Source organism: Schistocerca americana, chromosome 8, assembly GCF_021461395.2.
Source record: "Schistocerca americana isolate TAMUIC-IGC-003095 chromosome 8, iqSchAmer2.1, whole genome shotgun sequence".
Classification (NCBI taxonomy): domain Eukaryota; kingdom Metazoa; phylum Arthropoda; class Insecta; order Orthoptera; family Acrididae; genus Schistocerca; species Schistocerca americana.
The window spans coordinates 321,312,308-321,338,677 of NC_060126.1; the positions used below are offsets into that span (position 1 = coordinate 321,312,308).

At 39.8% G+C, this 26,370-nt stretch overlaps 1 protein-coding gene across 1 annotated transcript in view; it reads right to left on the minus strand.

Moving 5' to 3' along the window:
- The window catches only part of LOC124545803 (peripheral-type benzodiazepine receptor-associated protein 1-like), a 149,989-nt gene extending 127,692 nt beyond the window's left edge, over positions 1 to 22,297 (minus strand). Inside the window, exons 1-2 of the mRNA XM_047124749.1 lie at positions 22,235 to 22,297; positions 21,705 to 21,794 (exon numbers count right to left, since the gene is read on the minus strand). Coding sequence (XP_046980705.1) covers positions 21,705 to 21,794; positions 22,235 to 22,297 — 153 coding nt within the window. The remainder of the gene's footprint in view (positions 1 to 21,704; positions 21,795 to 22,234) is intronic.
- Between the last annotated feature and the right edge of the window lie 4,073 nt (positions 22,298 to 26,370).

Below are 26,370 nucleotides of genomic sequence, written 5' to 3' on the forward strand. Positions count from 1 at the left end.
GCAACTGACACCACACTGTGAGCAGCAGCACCAGTGCATGATGGGAGTGGCGACTGAGTGGGGGTAAGGAGGAGCTTGGGGTGGGGAGGGGGGGGGATAGTATAGTAGGGGTGGCGGACAGTGAAGTGCTGCATGGAGCATAGGGGAGAGGTGGTGAGGGGGGGGGGGGGGGGAAGTAGTAGAAAAGGAGAGAAATAAAAAGACTGGGTGTAGTGGTGGAATTACAGCTGTGTCGTGCTGGAATGGGAACAGGAAAGGGGCTGGATGGGTGAGGAAAGTGGCTACCGAATGTTGAGGCCATGAGTGCTATGGGTACGTAGGGCATATTGCAGGAAAGTTCCCACCTGCATAATTCAGAAATGATGGTGGGAAGGATCCATATGGCACAAGCTGTGAAGCAGTCACTGAAATGAAGGATACCATGTTTGATAGCATGTTCAGCAACAGGGTGGTTCACCTGTTTCTTGGCCACAGTATGTTGGTGGCCATTCATGCAGAGAGACAGCTTGCTGTTTGTCATGCCTACACAGAATGCAGCACAGTGATTGCAGCTTAGCTTGTAGACCACATGACTGGTTTCAAAGGTAGCCCTGCCTTTGATGAGATAGGTGATATTAGTGACCAGACTGGAGTTGGTGCTGGTGGCGGGAGGATTTAAGGGACAGGTCTTGCATCTAGGTTTATTACAGGGGTATGAGCCATGAGGTAAGGGACTGAGAGCAGGGTTTGTGTAAGGATGGAAGAGTTCCCCCCCACCCACCCCCACCTCACCCCACCCCACCCCCCACCTCCACCCCCCACCTCCACCCCCCCTCCGCTATATGATGGGTAGTAACTTTTCTTCTCATAGTATTGTTATATTTCATCCTGGATTTTCCATTGTTTGATAAACCGTCACATTGTAAGACAATTCAGTTTTAATTTCAATAACATTTAGAACTTGGTTTCATTCATTTAATTATTTCTTTTCATAACCATAACTTTGCAAACCCTTTCCAACACAGTCATTTTTGCAAACAATAGTTACTAATACTAATGTGAGAAGAGTTAAACAGTACTGATTTGTTCACATTTGCTTTTAATTGCCAATGTTTCTTTATTTATGTAGTCTTTAAGTGTTTACCTACATCTGCATGTTTTGCTGCTCTGTATTTAACCTCATATGAATTATTGTGTGTTGCTGATGGATTTCGTGCACAATGCATTAACTGACATTGTATTTGTACGCAGAAATACATCACAAGTTGTTCAGTTTGTATAGAAGAATATTTTAGCAGTGGTAATCTGTTTGATTTGGACGAATGGGTGACCATTCATGATGTTCTAGTTTTTGGGTAGTTACCTGCACGTGTGAAAGTGATGTTCAGCCAAACTGAAGGAAAGTAGACTTTCTTGGTTTCAGTTAACTTAAATCTCTAGGCGCAGTAAATTTAGGGGAGACAGGTCAAGGTATTGTCAGTCCAAGTAAGTGAACACAGTCAGTTCTAGCAGTGTCAGTAAATGAGGATGTCGTGTTTCAGATGATGCAGATACATTTCGTGATACCTCCTGATCTGTTATTGCAGCAAAAAAAATATCGGCAAGAGAAACCTAAAGAGGTAGATGAACTAAAAACTCGTTTAATGGTGACTTCACTATGGAAGAGTTAAATTAATTTGTAAATAGCGTACAAATGAAAAAAAGTGCAGAACCAGACTTAATTTTCCAGATTTTTCAAAACATTTATTGGATGAATCAAGATCCATTCTCTTATCCACATACAACAAATTTTACAGAAGAAACATAAGCCTAGCAACAGAATAGTTAAAAGCCACAGTTATACCAGTTCTCTAATAAGGAAAACAAAGTGAAAACATCTAATCCTAATGACTAATCACAATGACATCAGTAACAGCCAACACCTTTCAAAAAATGTTAACTGCAAGACTCAATTACTACCTCAAAACTCAGGAAATTAGAGAAGAAGAGAATGTAAGTTTCAGGAATAACATGTCCATATCCAACTCAATTCTGAAGTGACAAACAACATCAAATATGGATTCAATAAAACAAAGCTCATAATCAGTATATGTTTATCTCCAAGGAGCACATGATACAGTGTGGAGGAGTAAGCTTTAATTAAACTGAAAATAAATGAATTTCTAGGAAACATGTTAAATTGCATAAAAAGGTTCCTGACACAAAGATGGGCAAAAACACAAGGTACAACCAAGTTACAAGCAATGTTAAGTTTCAGGTCCACAGAGAGCATTCAGGAGCTGCACCTTTTCCAAATCTAGATAAATGACCTGATTAACGAGTTGAAGAACACTGAAAATATAAATGTGAGCACATTTACAGACAATGTCGTAATAATATGGGCCACTGACAAAAATTTTCAAAACTGAAAGCACAAACTACAAGCATCAATAAACAAGATATTAGATCTCCAAAAACATGTTTTTTTTTGTAATAACCCTGATCATCAATAAATAAGAAATAATACATCAGTTCTTTCCCATACAACACAAAAACCCAAACTTCAGGGCAAAGAATGACAAAAAAATGTTTGAAAAGAGCACCTAAACCAAATAGCTAGGTTTAGTACTGGATAACAAATTGATCTTCGCGAACCATGTTGAAAAGACTAGCTGGAGTGAAATTTAATTTTCACAGCAGAAAAACAGGTAGACACTTTACAGAGAACTGACAATCAAGCACTACATCTGTTGTAACCTGTAGTTACCACATCAATCATACCTGAAGCCATCAAAGTTCAACTGGACACAAGGCAACAGCCTGTCATATGATGTTTGATCAACCCGCACCAGCATATGGAGATCATGCTTGGCTACCAGGATGAAGCACCTTCAGACAACACTGACAACTGTGCCTTCCAAGCAGCACATGCTCTAATGTTTTTCAGAAGACAAGAGAAAGTTTGGTATTGGGTTGCAAGGCACACACGTCTCTCAATTCAGTTAACTTGCACATTGTGTGTAGCTGATCCTCTTCTCTGGGTAATCAGCTACATTGATCTCCCACAAGCTTCTTCTCCAAAGACTACAGCTGGTTAAGGAATTTATTAAAATACTCCTCTACCATTGAAATAATTGTGGTACTCATATATCAGGTCAATCACTTTATATTTTCAACTTTCTCAGATAATAACTTCTGCATGCTAACTTATTCCTTACACATTAGACTCATTCACACATATTTAAATAGCATACATGTGTCTTGCTTTGTTCATAGCCAAGACATTAAGTAATTCGAAAGTCTCTAGTCTCAAGTGAGTCCAATAAATGAATGTGCATAGCAATCTATATTCAACTGTTCAATAGTCTTTTTTACAATCATCTCAGACACTAACACATCAAAGAATATGACTTAATTATTCATTGAGTTCTCCTCACATCTTCTGTGGCACTGGTGGAAAACACTTGTCATTGTCAGTAACTCGCACCTCTTACGGTCTTCTAATAACAAACTTTCCGAACTGCACATAGAAACAGGTGGATCGGTAGAAACGTTCTCACTATCCCACACTAACACCTAAAATAGCAGGTGTTCGAGACGGTGGAAGGCCGAGTGTTTCTAGAATTTACCCCAAAATTCTTGAGGCACTACAATGCAGCTAATGTTCAGCACCACTACGCAGAAATGTCTAGCATTTTTCTATAATGTACAAAAAGATAATTACTATTTATTGTAAAGATGACACATTAAGCTGCTGACAGGCACAATTAAAACACACTTACACCTAAGCTTTTGGCCACAGCCTTAGTCAGAAAAAGGGAACCATACACCATTCACTCACAAAAGCAAGTGCACCTTATGCACACGACTGCCAACTCCAGTAGCTTTGGTCAGATGAGCTGCCTGAGTTGGCAGTCATGTATGCATGAGGTATTCTTGCTTGTATGAATGAATGGTGTGTATTTCTCTTTTCCTGATGAAGGCTGTGGCTGAAAGCTTATGTGTAAGTGTCTTATTAATTGTGCCTGTCTGCAACACAACATGTTATCTTTACAGTAAGTAGCAACCTATCTTTTCCTACACTCTTGATATTCCTACCAAAAGTTTCCATTGTTTAATGGTTTTTCTATTTAATCCCAGAGCAGTGTTCCAGTCCTCATTCTGCAATGTTCCATGCGCAGATCACTGTTTTTTATACAAAAACCAATATCACTTATAAATGCTGCAGCAAGAGCACATGGCCATTCTGGACAGGTTGTTAATGGGCTTGTTAATGAGGCCTCAAACTTTTGCCATCCTGCCCACCTCCCTTACTCACCTAAGAAGTCATCACTGAAGACTGGGGATCATACAAAAAATGTCTACAGTAATACTTCGCGGCCTTCACGATAAAACATGTCGACACCATTTTTCTGTCATAGATCTCAAATGTATCATTTTTAGGGAAGTCAGCCCCCATTCAGGATACTACATTTCTAATGCTTGTTGAAATTCGCTGTTTGCTGTATTATATCCTGATAAGGAAGTTCAACAAAGTGCACTGCAATTCGAGCATCTCTCTTCCGAAGAAGTACTCAAGGTTGGACCAGCATTTGAAGTTTCTCATGCCAATGACCATCAGTTTGTCTCTTGGGCCAACACAGTCACAGCCAACTTGGAAGCAACAGGCTGGCGTGTTCTAGCATACCCTTGGAAGTGGGTGTCATGGCGGTGTAGTAGTTTCGGCTGCAACATTCCACACAAATAGGGCCATGGGGAAAAATGCACCACAAGCCACTGCCCTCCTGCCTAGCCTGTTTCATTCAGCATGACTTGCCAACTTGTCCACAGCATTGGGTGTTGGCCACCTATGTCATAAACGTCATGTTACAAATGTATGCAATGTTCGGTCTGCTTCATTGGTACTGCTCATTTCTCAACCTATTGACATTAAAGTTGTTAGTCAAATGTGTGAAGATACTGCAAATGTTTCAAACAAACTGTTCATTGATGTTTGTATTGATGGGATTCCCTTACGCCTCCAGGAGCAGTGGCCACGCTATAGAATTTTAACACTTATTATGCCTTGGTTGCCCCGTCTACTTCACATCATCTTGTTAGCTGCAACAGAGAGCAGACTCCTCTTCTGGGCCAATTTACTGTGGAAAAAATGTGTTTCACGATGGTTTGGCCAATGACATTTTTGGTAGTGGACAGTACCTTTATGGAAGATTTCTTTGGTCTGGATGCTTTCCAAACTTTTGGGTTTATGGTCTCAGATTTCATTCACTTTGTGTCAGATCTCATAGCCTATCAAGATTTGTCATAAAAGCCACTCACAATTAGCTGAGCGGTCTAAGGCACTACAGTCATGGACTGTGCAGCTGGTCCTGGCGGAGGTTCGAGTCCTCCCTTGGGCATGGGTGTGTGAGTTTGTCCTTAGGTTAATTTAGGTTAAGTAGTGTGCAAGCTTAGGGACTGATGACCTTATCAGTTAAGTCTCATAAGATTTCACAAACATTTGAACATTTTTGAATAAAAAAAGCACTCCATCTTTAGACCACGAGTGGCCTACCAGGACCATCCGACGGTCGTGTCATCCTCAGAGGAGGATGCGGATAGGAGGGGCATGTCAGCACACCACTCTCAGGGTTGTTATGATGGTATTCTTGACCGAAGCCACTACTATTCGGTCGAGTAGCTCCTCAATTGGCATCACGAGGCTGAGTGCACCCCGAAAAATGGCAACAGCATATGGCGGCTGGATGGTCACCCACCAAGTGCCGGCCACGTCCAACAGCACTTAAATTCAGTGATCTCACAGGAACCGGTGTATCCACTGTGGCAAAGAACCAGATTTGTGCAAAGAATATTTCCCCTTGTTTTCACCCAGCTTCAGCAATGCTACTAACTACAGTAAGGGTGCAAACGCACACAATGGTAATGAGAAATGCTGAACTGGGATTGCGAGATTGTGCTTGTTGGTGTTCGTAGAAATATGTATAGGCCAAGAGTTGAATTGCAGAAGACTAGGTTTAAGTAATAATACAGGGTGTACATAAAGTCTAGGAACACTTTCAATTATTTATTGCACAAGAACGAAACATTGTACAGATGTCATACATATTGCATTTTGAAGAGAAACTCTGAAGGTTTTTTTTTTTTAACTGACATTCAATATACAAACCATAAGTGGCCTGGGCAGACATCAATACAGTAATCAAATTCTTGCCATACCCGTCCCAGCATGGCATCGTCGACTGTGGCATTCGCTTGCCATATTCTACGCTCCTCTTTGCCGGGCACAAGTAACACTCTGTAACAAATTTGTTGTGCCAGTGGTAAATTGCATTCCTCGTTGGTGGTTTCTTACTGTACTTGGTTCTAAACATCCACTGAACAGCTGTAGCACACTTGTTATTGTTGAACTCCACCTAGGAAGCTTGCTCCGCACCGGAACTCGCCATGTTTGCAACTAGTGCTGACTATCGGCAAATTACCAAGTTCAAAAAATGGTTCAAATCACTCTGAGCACTATGGGACTTAACATCTGAGGTCGTCAGTCCCCTAGACTTAGAACTACTTAAACCTAATTAACCTAAGGATACAACACACACCCATGCCCGAGGCAGGATTCGAACCTGCGACCATAGCAGCAGCGCGGTTCCAGACTTAAGTGCCTAGAACCGCACGGCCACAACGGCCAGCAATTACCAAGTTACACTGTGGTGGTATATATGAAAAAAACTTTCAGGGTTTCTCTTCAAAATGACATATGTATGATATATGTACAATGTTTGGTTCTTGTGCAATAAATAATTGAAAGTGTTCCTGGACTTTATGTACACCCTATAGTTAAAGGTAAAAGAAAACTGCATTCTGTTTCGATTGGTTTGGTGATTTCTGTTGGTGATATTCCGGCAGTGCCAGATGGCTGCTCGTAACGTCAGAACAGAGGTCTCAGAGTTCCATATTCTCTTAAGGAGACTGATGTAAAACAAAGAACCAAATTTGACTCAGAAATATAAGGAGAGTCTGTTATTGTTATTAGTTGGTTATATGAAGTTACTGTTGATCAGAAGTTAATCCAATTTATAATTAGAATAATAATCCCATTTGTGAACCTACCAGTACCTGTTACGACGTGATAGCAGTCATTTTACAGGAAAAGTCCAGTGGAAAGCAGAGTCTGTCTGAAAAAGTCTGGTGGAAAGAGAGGTCCCTCCAAAATGAGTGAGAAGATCACTTCAAAAAGAAGAGAACCCTCACACTACATAGAGTATATTACTCTCAAATCTATGGCATGGCCCTGTTTTTCCATGCCAGACCTGTACTGCTTGCACTTCACATTCATGTGAAGGAATAATTAGACAGACTGTCAACTCTAGATGTCATTGAATCCATTTTATCTACTCAGTGGACTACACCATTAGTTATTATCAAGAAGCCAAGGAGCAAACTTTGTTTTTAAAGTGCCTTCAAGGTGACTGTTAATTCAGTCTGTGGTTCATATGTAGCCCACTTCTCACCTGGAGAAACTTATGACAAAGCTGGTGGGTGGACAACATTCTTCAAAACTCAATTTGTTAGAAGCATATTTACTGCTGCCGCTTGATGATGAATTATGTCAGCTTCTTGTTGTGAATACACCATATGGCCTCTACAGGTGCAACTGCTTGGTTTTCAGCATTATTAGTGTGCCAGTCAGTTTTCAATGTTACTTGGAACAGTTTACTCAACACATTCATCCATTCTTTGTTGTATCACTTATCTTTGGCACTACTGGTCCCACCACTAAGGAACACCTTTACAAACTTCATCTGTTTTTTCCAAACTTTGCTTGACATGTGTCTTAAATGAAATTTGGAAAAATCATATTTCTGCCAACCCTCTATCGTATACTTGGGGCATGTTATCTCTCACAGGGATTCAGCTAGCTGACGGCCACATAGCAGCCCTCCCACTCCCTTTGAAATTGAAGGAGCTCCAGACATTCTTAGGCAAAGTCACATTTTACCACTATTTCCTCCTGCAGGTGGCTCCAGTATCATGCTCTAAATCAGCTGCTTAAGAAAGATGGAGAGTTTGAGTTGATTCCTGTCTGTGACCAAACATTCAACGTATTAAAAGCTAGTTTGCATTTTACCCCATGCTTGGCCACCTGTTGGCCAGGGCTCCAGCCTGTTGTTCCAACTGATGCTTCACAATATCGTGTGGGGGCTATGTTGTCTCAATGTCATGATAATAGTTTGAAACAGCTCATTGCTTTTGCATCAAAAATGCTTAACGATGCACAGAAGATTTACTCTTAAATACAGAAGGGAGGTCTTGCAATTATTTATGCTATCAAGAAGTTTCATGTATTTTTATAATGTTTTAATTTTCATCTAGTGATTGATCACAAACCGTTAACTGATCACAAACCATTAGCATTTATTGTTTAGTCCTGTGGTTCTCTTACCAGACAAGGCAGCTCATAGACTACAACAATAGGCTCTGTTCTATAGTAGGTACAATTATGAGATTCAATGGTACAATTATGAGATTCATTCCTGCCCTATGGCTCAATATTAATATGCAGATGCTTTTTTTGCATTTGAACCTCCAGCCAGCATGGATTCCACGATCACTGACCACATGAAACCGAACTTGCACTTTTCTCATACCCTGAAAGTTACAGACCAAGTCATTGGATAAACGCACCATTTCTTTACTTCTGAAAATCAATTGACTCTGTAGCATACCTAACCTTATTATCAAAAAGACAGTCATACAGGGTACCAACAGAAATTTGTGACTGGACTGAGGATTAATTAGTGGAAAGGAGACAGCATGTTATCGTCAGATGCAGCAGTAACTTCATGTGTTCCTAGAAAAAGTGTGTTAGAGCCAATTCTCTTCATGTTGTTTATTAATGACCTTGTTGACAATAAATAGCAACCTCAGACTTTTGGTAGATGATGCAGTTATCTATAATGAAGTATTGTCTGAAAGAATCTGCACATGTGTTCCTGGAGATTTTGACAATATGTCAAAGTGGTGCAAAACTCGGAATCTTGCTTTAAATGTTCAGAAATGTAAAATTTTGCACTTCACAGAATGAAAAACATAGTATCCTATGACTACAGTATCAATGAGTCACAACTGGAATTGGTCAATTCACACCAACACCTGTGTGTTACATTGAAGTTTTATGTGACTAATGGTTCAGCCGAACAATGGATAATGTCATATATAACCAAAAGAATACAGAAAGTTGTACTTAGTAATTCAACCAAAATAGTCTCATAACATAACACTAACTGGGGAGAAATTGTGTATGATGTCCCCCCAGGCTCAATCTTAGATCCACTATTGTTCTTCATATATGTAACTGATCTTCCATCTAACACACAAGAAGCAGAGTTAGTTCTTTTTGCAGATGAAAATAGAATTGTAGTTACTCCAAGCATACATACAGAAACAGGAGAACTGGTAAACAAAGTTCTTAAGAGTATCACTGACTGGTCTTCTGCAAATATTCTTCTGCAATGGTCAATTTAAAAAGAAACAATATATTCATTTCTGCAAATCTACAGGTGCTATACCAATAGTAAGTACAACACATGGCGAGGAAATAATAAATATGGTGGAAACTTCAAAAGTCTTAGGTGTCCATACTGGTGAGAATTAAACTGGGAAAAGCAACTCTTAAAACAACTTAGTTCAGCCACATTTGCACTTATAATCATTGAAAATTTTGAGTAGATACAAATCAGTAAGTTGACATATTTTGCATATTTTCATTCAATAATGTCACATGGAATAATGCTCCAGGGTAACTCATCTTCAAGAAAGAAAGTCTTCACTGTGCAAAAATGTGCTGTAAGAATAATATGTGATGTTCACTCATCATCATCATCTTGTAGACATCTGTTTAATTTTGACTACTGCTTCACAGTTTATTTATTCCCTCATGAAGTTTGTTGTAAATAATCCACTACAGTTCAAAAGGAACAATGATGTACATAACTACAACACCAGAAGGAAAAATGGAATTCATTGCTTTGCATTTTAAGGTAGCCTTTAGCACAAAACTGGGTGCACAATGATGCAACAAAAATTTTTTATGGCTTGCCTAGTGATATAAGATGTCTGACAGAGAGCAAAGTAAAATTTGAAAACAAACTGAGAAAGTTTCTCCTGACTTACTGACTAACAACATCTGTATATATTTTTTGTTTTTGAAAAAATTTAGAAATGTTCAGAATGTAACCTTTACATACAAATTAATGCTCAATGTGAAGGTAAAAATGACTTGTTCCACATCATTACAATCTATCATGCAGAAAGATCCATGAAACTAGCTAACTAACAAACTGTAAGGATATGAAATGACCATCACATGCCTGGTATCCCGGTCCAACAATTTGGACAGCCCACCAGAAGGCATGGACATAAGACGAATGCTGCTAGGCATGCCCCTATAACTTGTGAGTGCTGCTGTACCACCACAACACTGTGTGCAAGCCGTGCAAGCCTATCGGTACTCAGGAGGGCCCTATAATGCTGGCAGCACAGGGGCTCAGAAGTCAGTCACGTTCCGACTGCGCTCCTGTGTTGTATGTGATATGCATCGTTGTGGGTTCTTGATCTCGCTATGTCTAGGCCCTCAATCTGCTTTACTCTTCGGATTTGTATACTGCTGTATCCATTCATGGTTGTTGTTGTTGCTGTTGTTATCATTGTTGTCCATAGCTGTCATTCTGTGAGCTTTGGCGACTCACCCTCAGCCGGTCGGCCTGTGGCTTCTGATAGTGTCAGACTCCAGTTACCAGAAATGGCGATGAGGTTAAGGTTAATGGTGCATTATGAACGTGAAATTTCTACAGCTTGTGGAACAGGAACAGCAACAGCAACGGCTGCTCCGGCAGCAGCAATTGCTACGGCAGTTCCAGCAGCAAACACACTTTTTGCATCAGGAAATACAGCTGCTGTCAGACCTATTACAGGTACAAGGTTCAGAACCCATCCCAACTGTGGTCACCTCACAGACAGAGTCCCACTCACCCACCCCACCCACATTTTGGCTGTTTAATGATACCCAGGAGGATTGGGACAAGTATTTGTAGCGGCTGAAACAGCAGTTCGCTGATTTTCAGATTTCTGATGAAGCTCTCCAGTGGTCGCTTTTCATTTCTTGGACTTCCCCAGAGACATTTTTCTTACTCAAGGTGCTGGATCCCCTTTCAAGCCTGATTGCACCTGCTTTTGAGGAAATGTGTTCGTTGCTGTCGACCTATTATTCACAACAGTTTCACCTGGTCGCATAGCGCCTCAAGTTCCATCAGTACCACAAGCAGGCGGGCCAGTCTTATCAATCGTGGGTGACAGATTTGCAAGGTCTGAGTCATTGTTGCAATTTTACCTGTGCCAACCTGTCTTGAAAAACCTGGTATGCTGATTCCCTGATCCGTGATGTAGTGGTCCAATTGGCTCCCGATCCAGAAGTTCGCACTGTGGCCCTCAAGGTCAACAGTCCTTCCTTGGATGTCATACTGAAAATCGCACACTCTTTTAAATCACACAGGCAGCAAATGAACGTCCTATGGCCTGTCCCTAGATCACAGCAGTTCAACCACTGCCACAGGGATGGATTCTAGTCAGCCTTCTTCCCGACAGTGGCGTCATGATTCGTCACTTTCAGACATGTCAATGACCTCTGAGCAGCCACTCCAGGTGTGTTGGTACAACCAATGGGGTCTGTCTTCTTGTCCTAACTGTTTTGTGAACACCAGTGGGCACACTGCCCTGAGCATTGGATGCACTGCACCCATTGTGGCAAGAATGGACATCTCCGAACTGTCTGCCATCAGCCGTCAGGTCAGTCTAACCCCACTTCTAACTTGCATCACAGGATGGTGCAAGAGATTCAGGCCATCATCATTCCCCAGGGAAATCCTTGCACCCCCAAGCTGTTTATTGACCTCATGATTGCTCCTCAGGACATTCGTTTCCAAGTTGACACGGGAGCGACAGTTTCCCTGGTCAATCTGCCAATATACACTCATCTGGGTTACCTGGCATTGGCCTCGCCTTCTTACAAGTTGGTTGCATACAGTGACAGCTCTATTCCCCTCAGAGATCAATTCACCACTACATCCACATACAAAATGGTTAGATGGCTGCTAATGCTGTATGTTGTCAAGAGCCATTCTGCTGGCAACATTTTGAGCCTGGATGCTTTCTCGCTGTGTGGGTTCTCCATCATGGATGAAACTCAGGTAATCTCACACACAGTTCCCATCCAGGAATTTGGTAACCTTTGTGCCTCTTTTGTGTCTCTGTTTGAGCCTGGCTTGGGGTGTGCCACCAATTTTGAGGCACACATTTCTTTATGTCCAGATACGCTGCACGTCCTCATCCAGTCTCCTTACAGATGATCTTTAAGCTCGAACTATATCGCCTTCATGACGCTGGGGACTAGAACCAGTCAAAATTAGTGCTTGGGCCACAACACTGGTCATAGTCCAGACGCCAAATGGTTCCCTCTGGCATTGTGGAGATTTTAAGTCAACAATCAATGCCCAAGCTCTGGTGCAAATCTACCCCATACAACATCAAGAGAACCTCCTCCCAAAGCTTGCTGGAGGTGAATGTTTATCTAAAATAGACCTTGTTGATGCTTACTTAGAGGTTCCACTCAATGAGGAATCTCAACACATTGTTGTCATCAAAACATCTTTTGGGTTATACAAATACAAGCATTTGCCTTTTGGGATCTCTTATGCTCCAGCGATCTTCACCTAGGTACCTGGAACAGTTAACCATGTCCATCCCAGCTTTACCAATTACCTAGATGACTTAACTGTTACAGGTACTATGAGCCTAGACCACCTGCGTAACCTACATACCCTCTTTACTACATTCCATGATGCACTGCTTCCAGGAACAAGTCAACTACCTAGGCTACTTGCTCAGCAAAGATGGGATTCAGCCCAATGACCAGAGCGTTTCTGTTATTGACTCCTTCCTGCATCCCCAAAACCTCCAGGTGTTGCAGTTTTTTTTTGGGGAAAGTGAATTATTATTCTAAGTTCCTTCTGCACAGAGCACACATTATGCATCCCCTCAACCAGTTGTGGAAGAAAGGTATTCCATTTCAGTGGTTGGAGTGCATGTTAGATTCCGCACCCTGCCTTAGCCCCTTTTCCCCATCACGTCACCCTGTTTCAGCTGCGGACGCTTCTCCCTTTGGCATTGGTGCAGTGCTGGCACATTGTAATGATGATGGTATGGAGCAATCTATCACCTATGTATCCAAAACATTGATGCCTGCCCAACACAATTACTCCCAGATTGAGAAAGAGACACTGGCGATCATCTTTGCCTTGAAGAAATTCCTTGAATACCTCTCTGGGTCCAGATTTACACTCATTACAGATCATAAATCACCCATACCACTCTTTGGGCCACACTCTTCGCTTCCAGAGTGGACAGCCCAGAGGCTCCTGTGTTGGGCTCTTTTCCTTAGCTCCTACTATAACACAATGAAGTACAAGTCTACTGCATGACATGCCATTGCAGATGCCCTCTCATGTTTACCCTCAGGACTAGACCCAGTATTTGACCAACTGGACATCTCCTGTTGTCACATTGACATGGAACAACAACACACCTTGGATGGATTTCCTATTACCACTACTCAGGTGGTGATGGACACACGCTGCGACCCTATCTTGCACCGTTCGCACAATATGTCTTCCATGGGTGGAGGTGAATGTGGAGGTGGATACCAACCGTGCTGTCATCCCAACTACCTTACGCACACACATCTTGGAACTCCTCCATCACAGGCACTGGGGTATGTCTTGGATAAAAGCCCTTGCCAGGTGATATATCTGCTGGTCAGGACTGAACAAGGATGTGGAGGCTATGGGGCACTGCTGTTCTGCTTGTGCTCAACAACAGGCTGCTCCACCCCAATCTTTCGCACCCTGGCCTACTCCCATCACCCTTGGGATCACATGCATCTACATTTTGCTGGCCCCTTCCTTGGCTCGACTTGGCTTATTGTTGTGCATGCTTGTTCAAACTATGATGCTTGTTCTAACTAAAACTACACAGCCAGCATGGCGTCCACCACCACAACGGCCACACTCAATGCCCTTCTGCAGATTCTTGCCATTGTGGGGCTTCCCTGGACCCTCTCACTGACAATGGGTCCAACTTCACTTCTACGGTCTACGAACAGTTCTGTACCGCTAATTGCATCAAACACCTGTGTAGTCCTCCGTTTCACCCCTCCTTCACTGACGAAGAAGAGCAGATGGTGCACACATTCAAGCAACAAAAACTGAAGAGTGTGGGTGCATCTATCAAGACATCAGCACTCACGATGTTTCTGGACACCTACAGGTCCACCCCTGTCCACTGCAACAGCCCAGCAGAACTCCTTCATAATCAACAGCTGCATACCACCCTCCATCTCCTGGCACCCTAACCCAAGGAACACCAAACCCGTCATGCTGGACGATACCCTCCTGCTTTGGCTGTTTGGGCATGTTCCTATGGAACAATACCCTCATGGATACCAGCTATGATAGTGGCTACTATGAGCGGCTCCTTATGACGGTTGATACTCCAAGAGATTTGGAACGTTGGCACATGAACCAACTCCGTCTCTGCATCCAGCCTACCCCTCCAGCAGTGGATCACTCTGAGTTGGAGTCTCTGCCCTCTCCCTCCACCTCACGAATACTATTTGCAATCCACGACACTGTCAGCAGCTGCCGTAAGCACAGGGATGGAGGTCGAGACATTGCCACTGCCTCCATCTGCTGTGCAGTCACCCACCACCTGGAGTTCCAGAGAGAAGTACCTGATGTCCCATGTTCCTTCTCCCAGCTGGCAGCTTACACTGATGGGACAACATCTCTTCACCTCCTGAAACATTGGCCAGGGCTCTTCAGGCTCTATGTGTCCATTATGGGGGAGGGGGTATGGGAGGGGCAGAGATCTGGTATTCTGGTTCAACAATTTGGACAGCCTGCCAGAAGATATTGGACACAAACAACAACCGCTAGGCAGCATCTCTATAACCAGTGAGTTCTGCTTTCAACACCACAGCGCTATGTGTGGTACACGCCTGCCGCGCCAGCCTATTGGCATTCACAGGGCCCTATAAGGCCAGCAATTCAGGGGCTCAGAAGTCAATCACGTTCTGACTGCACTCTTATGTTGTATATGGTGTGCACTGTTGTATATGGTATGCACTGTTCTTGATCTCACTACGTGTAGGCCCTCAATCTGGTTTACTCTTCGGACTTGTATACTACTGTATCTGTTTGGTGTTGTTGTTGTTGTTGTCTGTTTGTTGTTGTTGTTGTTGTCCTCCCTGCTGTCCATAGTTGTCTTTCTGTGGATTTTGGTGACTCACTGTCGATGCCCTCAGCCTATTGGCCTGTGGCTCCCGATCATGTCAGAGTCTGGTTACTAGAACATAGGCTGAGCCTTAGTTAAAGCACGTGACAGGCTTCAGTTTATTGGTCAAATAACAGAGAATACTGCAGTAATTCCTGAAGAGACTGGCTACACTATGCTTGCCCATCCTCTTTTGAAGTACTGCTGTGCAGTGAGGGATCCTTACCAGATAAGATTAATAGAGTACATCAAGAAAATTGAAAGAATTGCAGCACAGTTTGTATTATCAAGAAATATGGGAGAGAGTGTCACAGATTGATACAGGATTTGGGGTGGGAATAATTAAAACAAAGGTATTTCTCATTGTGGTGAGATCTTCTCACAACATTTCAATCACCAACTTTCTCCTCCTAATGTGAAAATATTTTTTTGACGCCAACCTAAATAGGGAGAAATAATCATCACAATAAAATAAGAGGAAATCAGCACTTGCATGGAAAGATATAGGTGTTAGTCTTTTCCACACTCTGTCCTAGAGTGGAATAATTGAGAATAATTGTGGAAGTGGTTTGATGAATCCTCTGCCAGGCACTTAAATGTGATTTTCAGAGTAACCATGTAAATTTAGATGAACTGCAATCAGTCTACAATGGATATTGCTTAGAAAATACTCATATATCCTATCCTAGAATATTACTTAAGAGTATGGGATGCATACCAAACAGGACTAACAGGGGTATCAAACAAGAAGTGCAGCACAAATGGTCACAGGTTTGTTTGACCCATGGGAGACAATTATGGAGACGCTGAAAAAATGGACCTGGCAGACACTTTAAGACAGACACACACTATCCTAAGAATGGCTACTTTCCTACTTAGAAAGTTTGAAAACCAGTTTTTATGTAACAAATCTAGGAATATATTACAGTCGCCTACATATGACTCCCACTGAGATCATAGAGAACAAGATTATACTAATTAGGGTGTGCACAGATGCTTTCAAGCAATTTTCATCCTGCACTCCATATGTGATTTGTGTGACAAGAAGGTCTAATAACTAGTACAATGGAAAGTACTCTCTGCCACACATTTCACGGAGGTTTGCTGAGTATAGAGGTAGACGTAGACTTTCCCTGCCCTTCTTCTTCTCAACAGTACTGGGAAAGAGTGCATGTACAAGAACAATAACAAAATTATCTCAAATATGATATTTAATAATAAGACTTCAGTATATTAATTCTTCATGAAGTTTGGCCATTATGTTGCACTGGACTTAAATAAAACACACATTTCTGACATTTCTCCATGTTCCAGAGATCTCTCTCATCCACTATTCCTTCGTAGACTTTATTAGTGTAATGAAATGTCTGCCAAACACTGATATATACATTTTCCATTGCCTCTCCAGTTGACACAATACACTTGTCAGTCATAAATTTCCTTGGACATTGGATTACATGTCAAAGCCTGTTCAGGGACCCATTATTCCAGTCACCAAAGACGAGGTACTCAAAACATTGCACAAAAAGAAAAATGGAAAGGCAACAGGACCAGACAATCTAACTGCAGGTCTGTGGAAATCTCGAAGTCCTGAAATTCAACTGAATGGTTGACAGATTTCTTCAATAAAGTTATTGAAGAAAGAAGGATTCCAGCTGATTGGACATGCAGTATAACAGTTCCAGTTTGGAAGCAGACGGGTAGCCCTGCTGAAGGTAGCAACTATCACCCAATACACTTTCTATCACATGCACTGAAGATATCTGAACGCATCATCAATTAAAATAATCTGGCAAATTATCAGTCCCACTACCAATCAATGTGGACTTGTAATGGGCTGTGGGATGACAGATGCTATCTGTGCCAGTTGCCTGCTCCTTGAAAAATACCGTGAGAAGTCAAGGCACCTACAATTTTGACTTCAAAAAGGTCTCTGACTGAATGCTACGCAAGTTGATTTGGTTGCCCTGTGAGTGCATGGAGTAACTGAAGAACTAGTAGGATGGCTCAGACTGCTTTATTATTATCCAAAGAGCCAGATACACTCAACTGGTGGGCTATTGTGCAATTTTCCTGTTTCCGTATGAGTACATCCAGGATATGCTCTCTCATCTCCCCTCTTTGTCACAGTCATGGATGCAATCACAAGAAGTCTGCAGAAAACCACACCCTGGATGTTACTAGAAGCTGATGATGTGTTGTTGGCCTGTGAAGATTAAGACCAATCTGCAGTGTCAAGTCAATGACCACTTGGCAGAAGTGCATCTTTGACTTAACATAAAGAAAATGCAGTATCTCACCACAGATCTCAATGACTCAGATACCATCAGAATTAGTTGTACTGATCTCTCAACAACAAGCACTTTCAAGTACCTAGGCTGGAAATATTTTTCTGGTGGAAATATATCTGCAGAAATCCCTAACCATCTGAGTAGCACATGGCTCAAATGACCTTCTGTGAGTAAAGTTATTCTGTGATTGGAGGATTCCAGGCAGGCTACAAAAAATACAGTGATCTACAATTTGTTGAGTTGCAATGTATGGTGCTGAATGCTGGCTTTCAACAAAAGAAGTGGAATAATAATTTGGTGCCATGGAAACAAAGATATTGACATGAACATCTGGATCAACACTGCAAGATCATGTCATAAAAGATGAAGTTGATGAGTCATATGGAGCAGTACCAATAGTAGACAAGATGGGAGAAGGTCATCTACAATGGTGTGGGCATGTTCTTAGGGCAGACACAGTAACGGTGACAAAGACTGGTTAGAGTTTGAGAGTAAATGGTAAATGGCCAATAGGACGATGTACGCAGTGACAACTTGAAACCCTGCCTGCAGATCTTAAGATATCAGGCCTGTACCCTGATCAGGCACAAAACTGGATAAAACAGTAACAGACAGCTAAAACAGTGGATCCTACCAGCATACAGAAGAAATGGTAAGAACAAATAAGAAGAAGAAGAAGAAGAAGATTGGATTATTGTAAATCTTGAAATTTTACAACAAATTGTGCTTCAAACACAAAAGCTTCCTTGTGGACAAATAAAGAGTCTCTTTTAATTACAATTTACCCACATGTCTTGCATAATATTCACCAGTTATTATTTTACTATTTGTTGTGTAATCAATAAGAAGAATCCCTTTTATGCACTCCAGTCAAATTAATGTTCGACATCAACCAGCAGTAACCACTAACAGATGAGAAGTGGCAGCACTAGCAGTAGACGACAATGTGGAAAACAGTACTGTCGTTATTGTAATGCAGAAACAGAGCAGCAATTTATCTGACATCCGAAAGGGCATGACCAGTATGATCATTGGCTTTCAAGACAAGAGTGGAAGGATTTCTGAAACAGCTAAGTTTGTGAACTGTTTGCATGCCATCATGGTCAAAGGACACAGTGCACGGCAAAATGGCACCATCCAAAACCAACACTGAGGCAACTGTGGTGCACTGTGGGCCACTGATGACAGGGCCACCAACAATGTCTCCTCAATGACCATTCTGGAAGGCACATTGGATCAACACATCTATCCTTGGGACCATTTACAACCCTGCATATAGTTTGTTTTTGTCAGTATGATGGCATCTACCCACTGGACTATGCAACATGGCACACAGCACAGAGTGTGCATTTGTGGTTCAAAGAGTGTCAGGATGAGTTTACCATATTGCCCTGGCCACCAAATTCCCCAGATTAAAACCCAATCAAGAATCTGTGGGACCATCTCAATCACGGTGCTCATGCCTTGGATCCCCAACCAAGAAACTTAGTGTAGCCAGCTACGGTACTTGAGTCAGCATGGCTCCATATCCCTTTCAGTAACTTCCAGAACCTTGTTGACTCTCTTTCTGCAAGTTTTGCAGTGGTCCACAATGCAAAATTTTGTTATTCAGGCTTTTGACGGGTGGTCACATTAATGTGACTGGACTCTACGATTAGGGCACTTTCAGCAGTTAAAACAGACTGCATGTTTTGGTATAGGGTCGGTGACTTCTATCCAATGGTCTGATTGCCATTTTACTTCTACTGTGTTATGATGGAGCAACTACTCTCCCTATTATAATACTCAGCTGATATTTCTTTCTGATACTTCAGATAAAGTATTTGTGTAATTTTATGTAGACCATTATCTGCTATCTATACACTACCAAAGTCTAATATAAATGTTAGAGTTGTGCAGAACTGGGGCTTCTTTCACATGGATCTTCTTAGCAGTACAAGTACAGCCAAATTTGATTTCAGCTCTCAATTTTTTCAGTGTTCAAAACAAAGGTGCAGACTACTTATACAACTTCACCTAACACCGATGAAATTACCCTCTAGAAACAAAGAATTTTAGAACACCTGACATTCCGAATTATCATGCTGAATTAAGCATACATAATGTGATTACTAGATTTCCACGCAAAAGCATTTCGCACATATGTTTTGGCCATTTGGAAAGTATATGCATATTTCAAAAGATTTCACTGATACAACTGCATGAATTTAGACATGTATAATGCATATTTTTGTGGCCTCAGTGTGTATATTGCAATAACTTGCATGATAGCATCTTTTATTGGCTTGTTTCATATGAATTCAGCCAAAAGAACAGAAAATGAATAATTTTGTGAATTTTCTTACAGTCTGTAAACTTCCTAGGAAGCTCAAGTGCCCAGTTCAACTCGCCAAAAGTCGACAGAAGTCAATGTACTTCGTGCCAATAAATTTAAATAAAAAAAGGATCCTATTGTTTTTCAGCAATGCTGTTCCATATACGATGAAGGCTGGGAGACAATTACAAAATTTTATCCTAACCTAAAGCACATTACATGTTTAGCCCTTGAGCAATACTGGTAACTGAAAGAGTATGTATAAAACGTGAAAATGTAAATACACTGATATCCACCTCAAACAAAGTAAACATGCACAAAATTTAAAGATCTGATAACTTTGGCAGCATTAATTAAGTCATACTGTATGCTGTCTCTTTTTCTCATTGAAGGTATTCTTGAAAACACCAGTCTGTTTGCCACATTTAGAGATACAATGCCAGGTTTAGCTTTGCTAACACAATCCATTTTAATCATTTTATTACGTAGATAACACTATCATCTTTTACATTGATAATTTTGATGAAGTTTAGTGGGTAGGAATATTTACTATCAAAAACAGTCTTCATCACAATTTGTTTATTACGGTGACCAGTTTTGACCACTACTGTGGTCATCTTCAGACCAATGAGTAAGAACCTCCTTCTGCTGGAGAATCACAACCAATTCTCCAGCAGAAGGAGGTTCTTACTCATTGGTCTGAAGATGAGCACAGTAGTGGTTGAAACCGGTCACCATAATAAATAAATTGTGATCAAGACTGTTTTTGATAGTAAACATTTGTAACACATTGATCACTGTCACTCCCATAATGTATTCGAAAGAAATTAGTGGGTAGGAGACTGTAAGTCTCCACAAATTTATTGAAGTTAACATCTGTTTGCTTCATTCTATTGAAAAGCCTTGAGTTACTGCCCCCTATTTTCCCCCTCCCCCATCCCCTTCCTGTTTTATGTTGTGGGCAATTTCAAAGCCACTAATACAGCTTTTAGAAGTGGCATTCATGAAAACAGATTTGAAGAAACAGCTGATGCACATCAAATCAAATTTTGCTAATTTGCCTGCTGCAATAATGAAGCTGGAAGCCAAGGTAACTGGTGGAATCTCAGAGAATTATTGAAGAGGTTGAAAAATTTGCAATCATCCTACGGAGAAGTGAGTGTCGCAGCAAAAATCAGCTAAACAAAATTATTCAACAAGATAGAGGTACCGTAAGTACCCTCTGCCACATACCATTAGGTGGCTTGCAGAGTATGATGTAGATGTAGATGTAGATTCCATTTTCGAGTTTATCGAGTTGACAAAAAAATATTTTGTGATGGAAATATAAAAGACTTTTAACCTGATCTGACTTTATCCAAAATTTCTTTACTTACTTATACGCCTGTCACTTCTTGTGACATAAAAGTTTCATTTTCTATGTAAAAAAACGTTCTGTCTAAGTGAAGAAAATTTGGAGAAATTTGTTGTCTTGCACTGTTTTAGAATAAAACAGAAATAATTACACAACTGAATTTTTATTGCTTTGGTGTATGATACAATGACTCATGATTACATATATTTTTTATAATTTGATAGTGCACAAAAGTATTTAACATATCAAACTGACACTTGACTTGAGTTATTGTGCAACATACACCAACATAACAAAAGTAAAACTTCATTCCTATCAATTAAAGTTTGAGAAATATATTTTTTCCCCAACAAATTTGCTTACAAAGTATCAAGGCAATTTTGACTTATGTATTTACATTACTTACATTCTGCAAGTGCTGCACTTGCTTCTGCAAATCAGTGTTCTGGATTGTTAGCTCAGTGTTTTTCTCCAGCACACGAGCCAGTTGATCCTCCTAAAAAAAAAAAAAAAAAAGATGATATTATTTCTAAGGCAACAACAAAGTTAATATTCATTAATTCAAAATATAGATGCTGCCAAAAAAGCAAATAATCAGTTCATATGATTCATCAAATATAAGTGTGTCATATGATCACAGTATATGAATTGAAGAAATTATCTCTACAATTTAATAAAAATGCTTTAAAAGAGTATTTAGATTTAGTGATACTTTCTGGTAATGATTTCAACTATTTCATAATAGTTTCCCTTAAATGATAAACAAAAACAATGCTTGCTCCAAAAATGTTCAGAATGACTGAATTTTCATCCAATGTTGAAATTCAAAGACAGACTTCCAATATCAATATCTAATTGTATCTGTTGTACCAAGTTTCAACAATATGCATTTACCAGTAGCACTATAGTTTACCTGAAATGGGGACATTTACAAACGCCAGACTTTTTTAACAATTTCAAAATGTGATTCAGTGTGAATAAATACCATGATGGAGGCATTTAGGGATTTTTCCCACCCAAAGACTACAGTAAATTAATAGTTCAGTGAAGTCAGATCCAATATAAATTATCTTGAGGATTTAAATTTCGCTACCACGAAGACACATTTCATGGTCAGAGAATAATAATGTCTACCACCACATTCTCAGTACTCCTGTGCCATGCAACAGGAGTGAGCGAGCATATATGTGTGTGTGTGTGTGTGTGTGTGTGTGTGTGTGTGTGTGTTTTGTTCTTAGTATAAGTTAGTTTAAGTAGTGTGTAAGAATAAGGGACCGATGACCTGAGCAGTTTCGTCCCTTAGGAATTCACACACATTTGAACATTAGTACTCCTGTGACTGTTGTGTTGTCTTTATGGTCTTATATGAAGTCTTTCATTTCAGTAAGCTTTAAAATTTGTAGAGGAAAAACTGTTTACGCAAACAACAGAAGGCTTAATTCTTTGAATTTTGCAACAGTTGCTCACATGTTTAATTTCAACATGATGATGTAGTCACAAATGATGTAAGCCAAACTGTTAACTGAATTCTTCGTACAATCTAAAGTTCTATCAGAATCTGACAATGATTGCTTGATCATTATAGCTGTATCAATAACATAGTTCTGCTGCAGATTAGGGTATGATAGTACCACATTTTCTGACAGGAACCACCTTAACATAGAGTGACACAGCAGAAAATGATATGGTGTTGTATTATTTGAGCTCAGCTATCGGCAGTCAAAAATGAGACATTTCACTAGGGTCATAAGCTGGTAACTGACATGTGGAAGAAGTCCACTTAACTCATACACTAAATATATTGAATAATGAGTTTATTTCCTGACATGCACATTAACACCATAACAGTTAAAGAAGGTTAGGTTTTAATGTCATAGTAACATTTAGAAAATTACAGACAAAGGCCAAGCTTAGGTGAACAAGACCAGGGAAGGGAAACTGATAGCTATGTTTCTGATGGAACCATTTGCTTGAACTGATTTTAGGAACCTGAGGAAAATCAAAATTAGAAAGGTTGGAATTTTGTTCCATGTGAATACAATTTTGCTTCTCAAACATACAGTCGTTTACCAAAAATATGATTCTTCAAATTTTGCAAAAAATGGAGTGAATTGTATTTGTATTACATTTGTTTTTCTTTATCGATACTGTAAATTTTGATTAGGTACACAGTTTGCACATAGAATCCAAGATAAGTCACGATTGAGAGAGTAAATACAATTTATACATGTTACGATTTTGTTTGGTACATGTTGCATTTGGTTAACCTATTTGTAAAAATAAACAGCATGATTGAAAGCAATAAGTATTGTTAAGAAGGTTTGATCAATATTATAATCCTTATGGTGATCCAAAATAACATGCTACAGGCTGCAAGAAAATTCTACTTCTACAAAAAAGCAATAAGGATCATAACATCAAGTAGGAAACTGGACCACTATAAACCCACCTATGATGATGACAATTTTCAATTAATATGTCTTCACCTGTCTTATATATTTGAAAGAAAACCATAAAACATTCACCAACACGAGAGACGTCCACATATATAACACATGCATTGAGGAAGACACAGACATCTCGAGCTGCCGACTCACTATGACAAAGCAAAGTTTTCCAAAAGTAACTATTAAAATGTTCAACCATCTAAATACTAAAATGAGGAAAGATGTCAATAAACCTATGCCAAGAACCATTGTACAGTTTAAATGAGTTTTTCGATATTGAAACAGCAAACTGGATGCCCTAAACAATGCACTGTCATATGAAATGAAATGAACATGTATTTGTTAAAAATTTCTCTCCCTCTATGCCATTAAGTGTCATACAAATTTGTTCTATATTATTTTGCATTATTATGCCAATTGGCTATGTATTATAATGCTTGAATAGTCTTAACTTTTTGACACTGATGCAGTCTATCTGGTCTTGACTGGTGAATGACATAGCTATAGTTACATTCTGCCTCAGCTGCTGTTGGTCATGCATTTGAATGCTTGGCTTCAAAAGTGCACAAAGATTGCTTAGCGCAGAGACAACGTTCCAAACGGAAAGCAACAAGAATCTCATATAGTGCAGGCACCAACAATCAGTCTTTCCTTCTCATCTTGTTCAGGAAGTCTCCCCTGACCCAGAGTTCTGAGCAACTTTTCTGTGACTTTCCCCATTTCTTAAACCTTGACAGTTCTCTTCCTTCATCCATCTTCCTTTCCCTTAAGTCCTTCTACCAGAAGAAAGAGTCACTGGCTTCAAAGGTTGCACGTTACTATATCTTTTATGTGTTTTTTTTCCTGCTGGCACTTAGTGACTGGATATTTTTGTTTGATGGATGGTCAGAAAAGTGAGCAATCTTTATTTCTTGAAATATGAAAAACTATTACCTATATATTGGAAAAGTAGGAAAGTTTGTAATTTGTTTACCCTATGAGTATACACCATAAACAAGAAACAATAAATATCTGTGACTTCGAGGACCAAACCCCTGGTTAATTTGATGCGGATTTATAATTGAGTCAATCTTTATTGAAGTTTGCGGATATATTTAAATCTTTACACTGGGAAAACAAAGAATGAATACAAGTTAATGGACGTATCTGAACAACTTCTGTTTCACTGTTTACAGTGTACTTACTGCCTATTATTGCAGAAAAAAAGATTTCCCATCTAGTAACGTGTATATCAACAGCAATAAATGAAGAAGTTAATAAAGCAATGTTTGGAAGGAGGCACAGAAATGAGTAGCCTACTAATGACACTAAATCATTCATGCATCATATTCCGTAAATGCCATCACAAAGGAAACTTCAAGAGTGTGAAAATATTCAGGATACTCACTTAAATTTTAAAAAAAAGTCTCTATACTGTTTAATAATATTCTTACTTGTGCCAGTTAAATTTAAAAAAGAAAGCTGTTAGTTTGAAAAATGGTTTGTTTCCTTTACCTTTGTTTACCCTCTAACAGTAATTTAATATTTACTTTATTGCACTGTAATTCTCAAAGAAAATAGTTACTCACATCTTTAAATACAGAGTCCTGATTACAGTATATCACTACATGAGATGCAGCTTTATAACAAAAACTATTGCTTCTCATGTAGCAAACAGAAATTTTCAATCCCTGAATCTAAATATTCAAATAATTAATAGAAAAACTGGTTAATGAGCCATGTTTTTCATTTTATTTCAAACTGGTAGGTACTTCCATGTTATTGCTAAGTTAGACAGGAACTTCGGCCAAATACCTTTGCACCAGAGTACATAACTCCTCAGTGAACTCTGGATGAAGAGGCAAAGTCTACTTAAAAATTATTTTTTTGTTTTCTATTGTGATTGTGTATATCACAATTTAGCTGAATCTGACTGTTATTACCAGCTGCAAAAAGCATTATGGAACAAATGTACTGGAGAGTGAGTGTATTAATACCAAGATCCTTAAGAAGACTTCTCCAAGATGTAGGCCTACAACTATCTAATTTACATCATTTCTCACTTCTGCTGAATGAATATTTTATTTAATATTTTATTTACTTTAATTCCACAGTTTAAAAAACATGGTCTGAAAACATTCAAACTCTATCAATACACTTGTCTTTATATCAGCACAATGAGGGATGCTTCTATATACTAAGTTCCTTAATTAGTTTATCTATAAGTTGGCTCCATTTTAACTTGTTATACAACTGGTCCCCAATGAATATTACACAATGTTTCATTTAGTGTATGGCCATTCATATTTACTTCTGGTGGAAGGGGATCATTATCACATGTCTGAAATTGCATAATAGGAATCTTTATGAGATTAAGACTTAAACTGATGGCTGCAAACTACTTCAAGGCTGTTAAGCTATCATCTAAGCTGTAACTCCTAACGTTGAATTAGGACTCTTGATTAATACACTTGTATCATCAGTAAACATTACTGTCTTGAACCACCTTTTAAAATCCTTGGAATAAAGCTTATGTAGGTCAGAAAGAAGAGGGGGTCCAGAACCATCCTTGGGGCACTCCACATTTTTAGTTACCCCATTAGGAGGTTAATTTAATTATTGTGACATAATCTTAACGAGACCCTA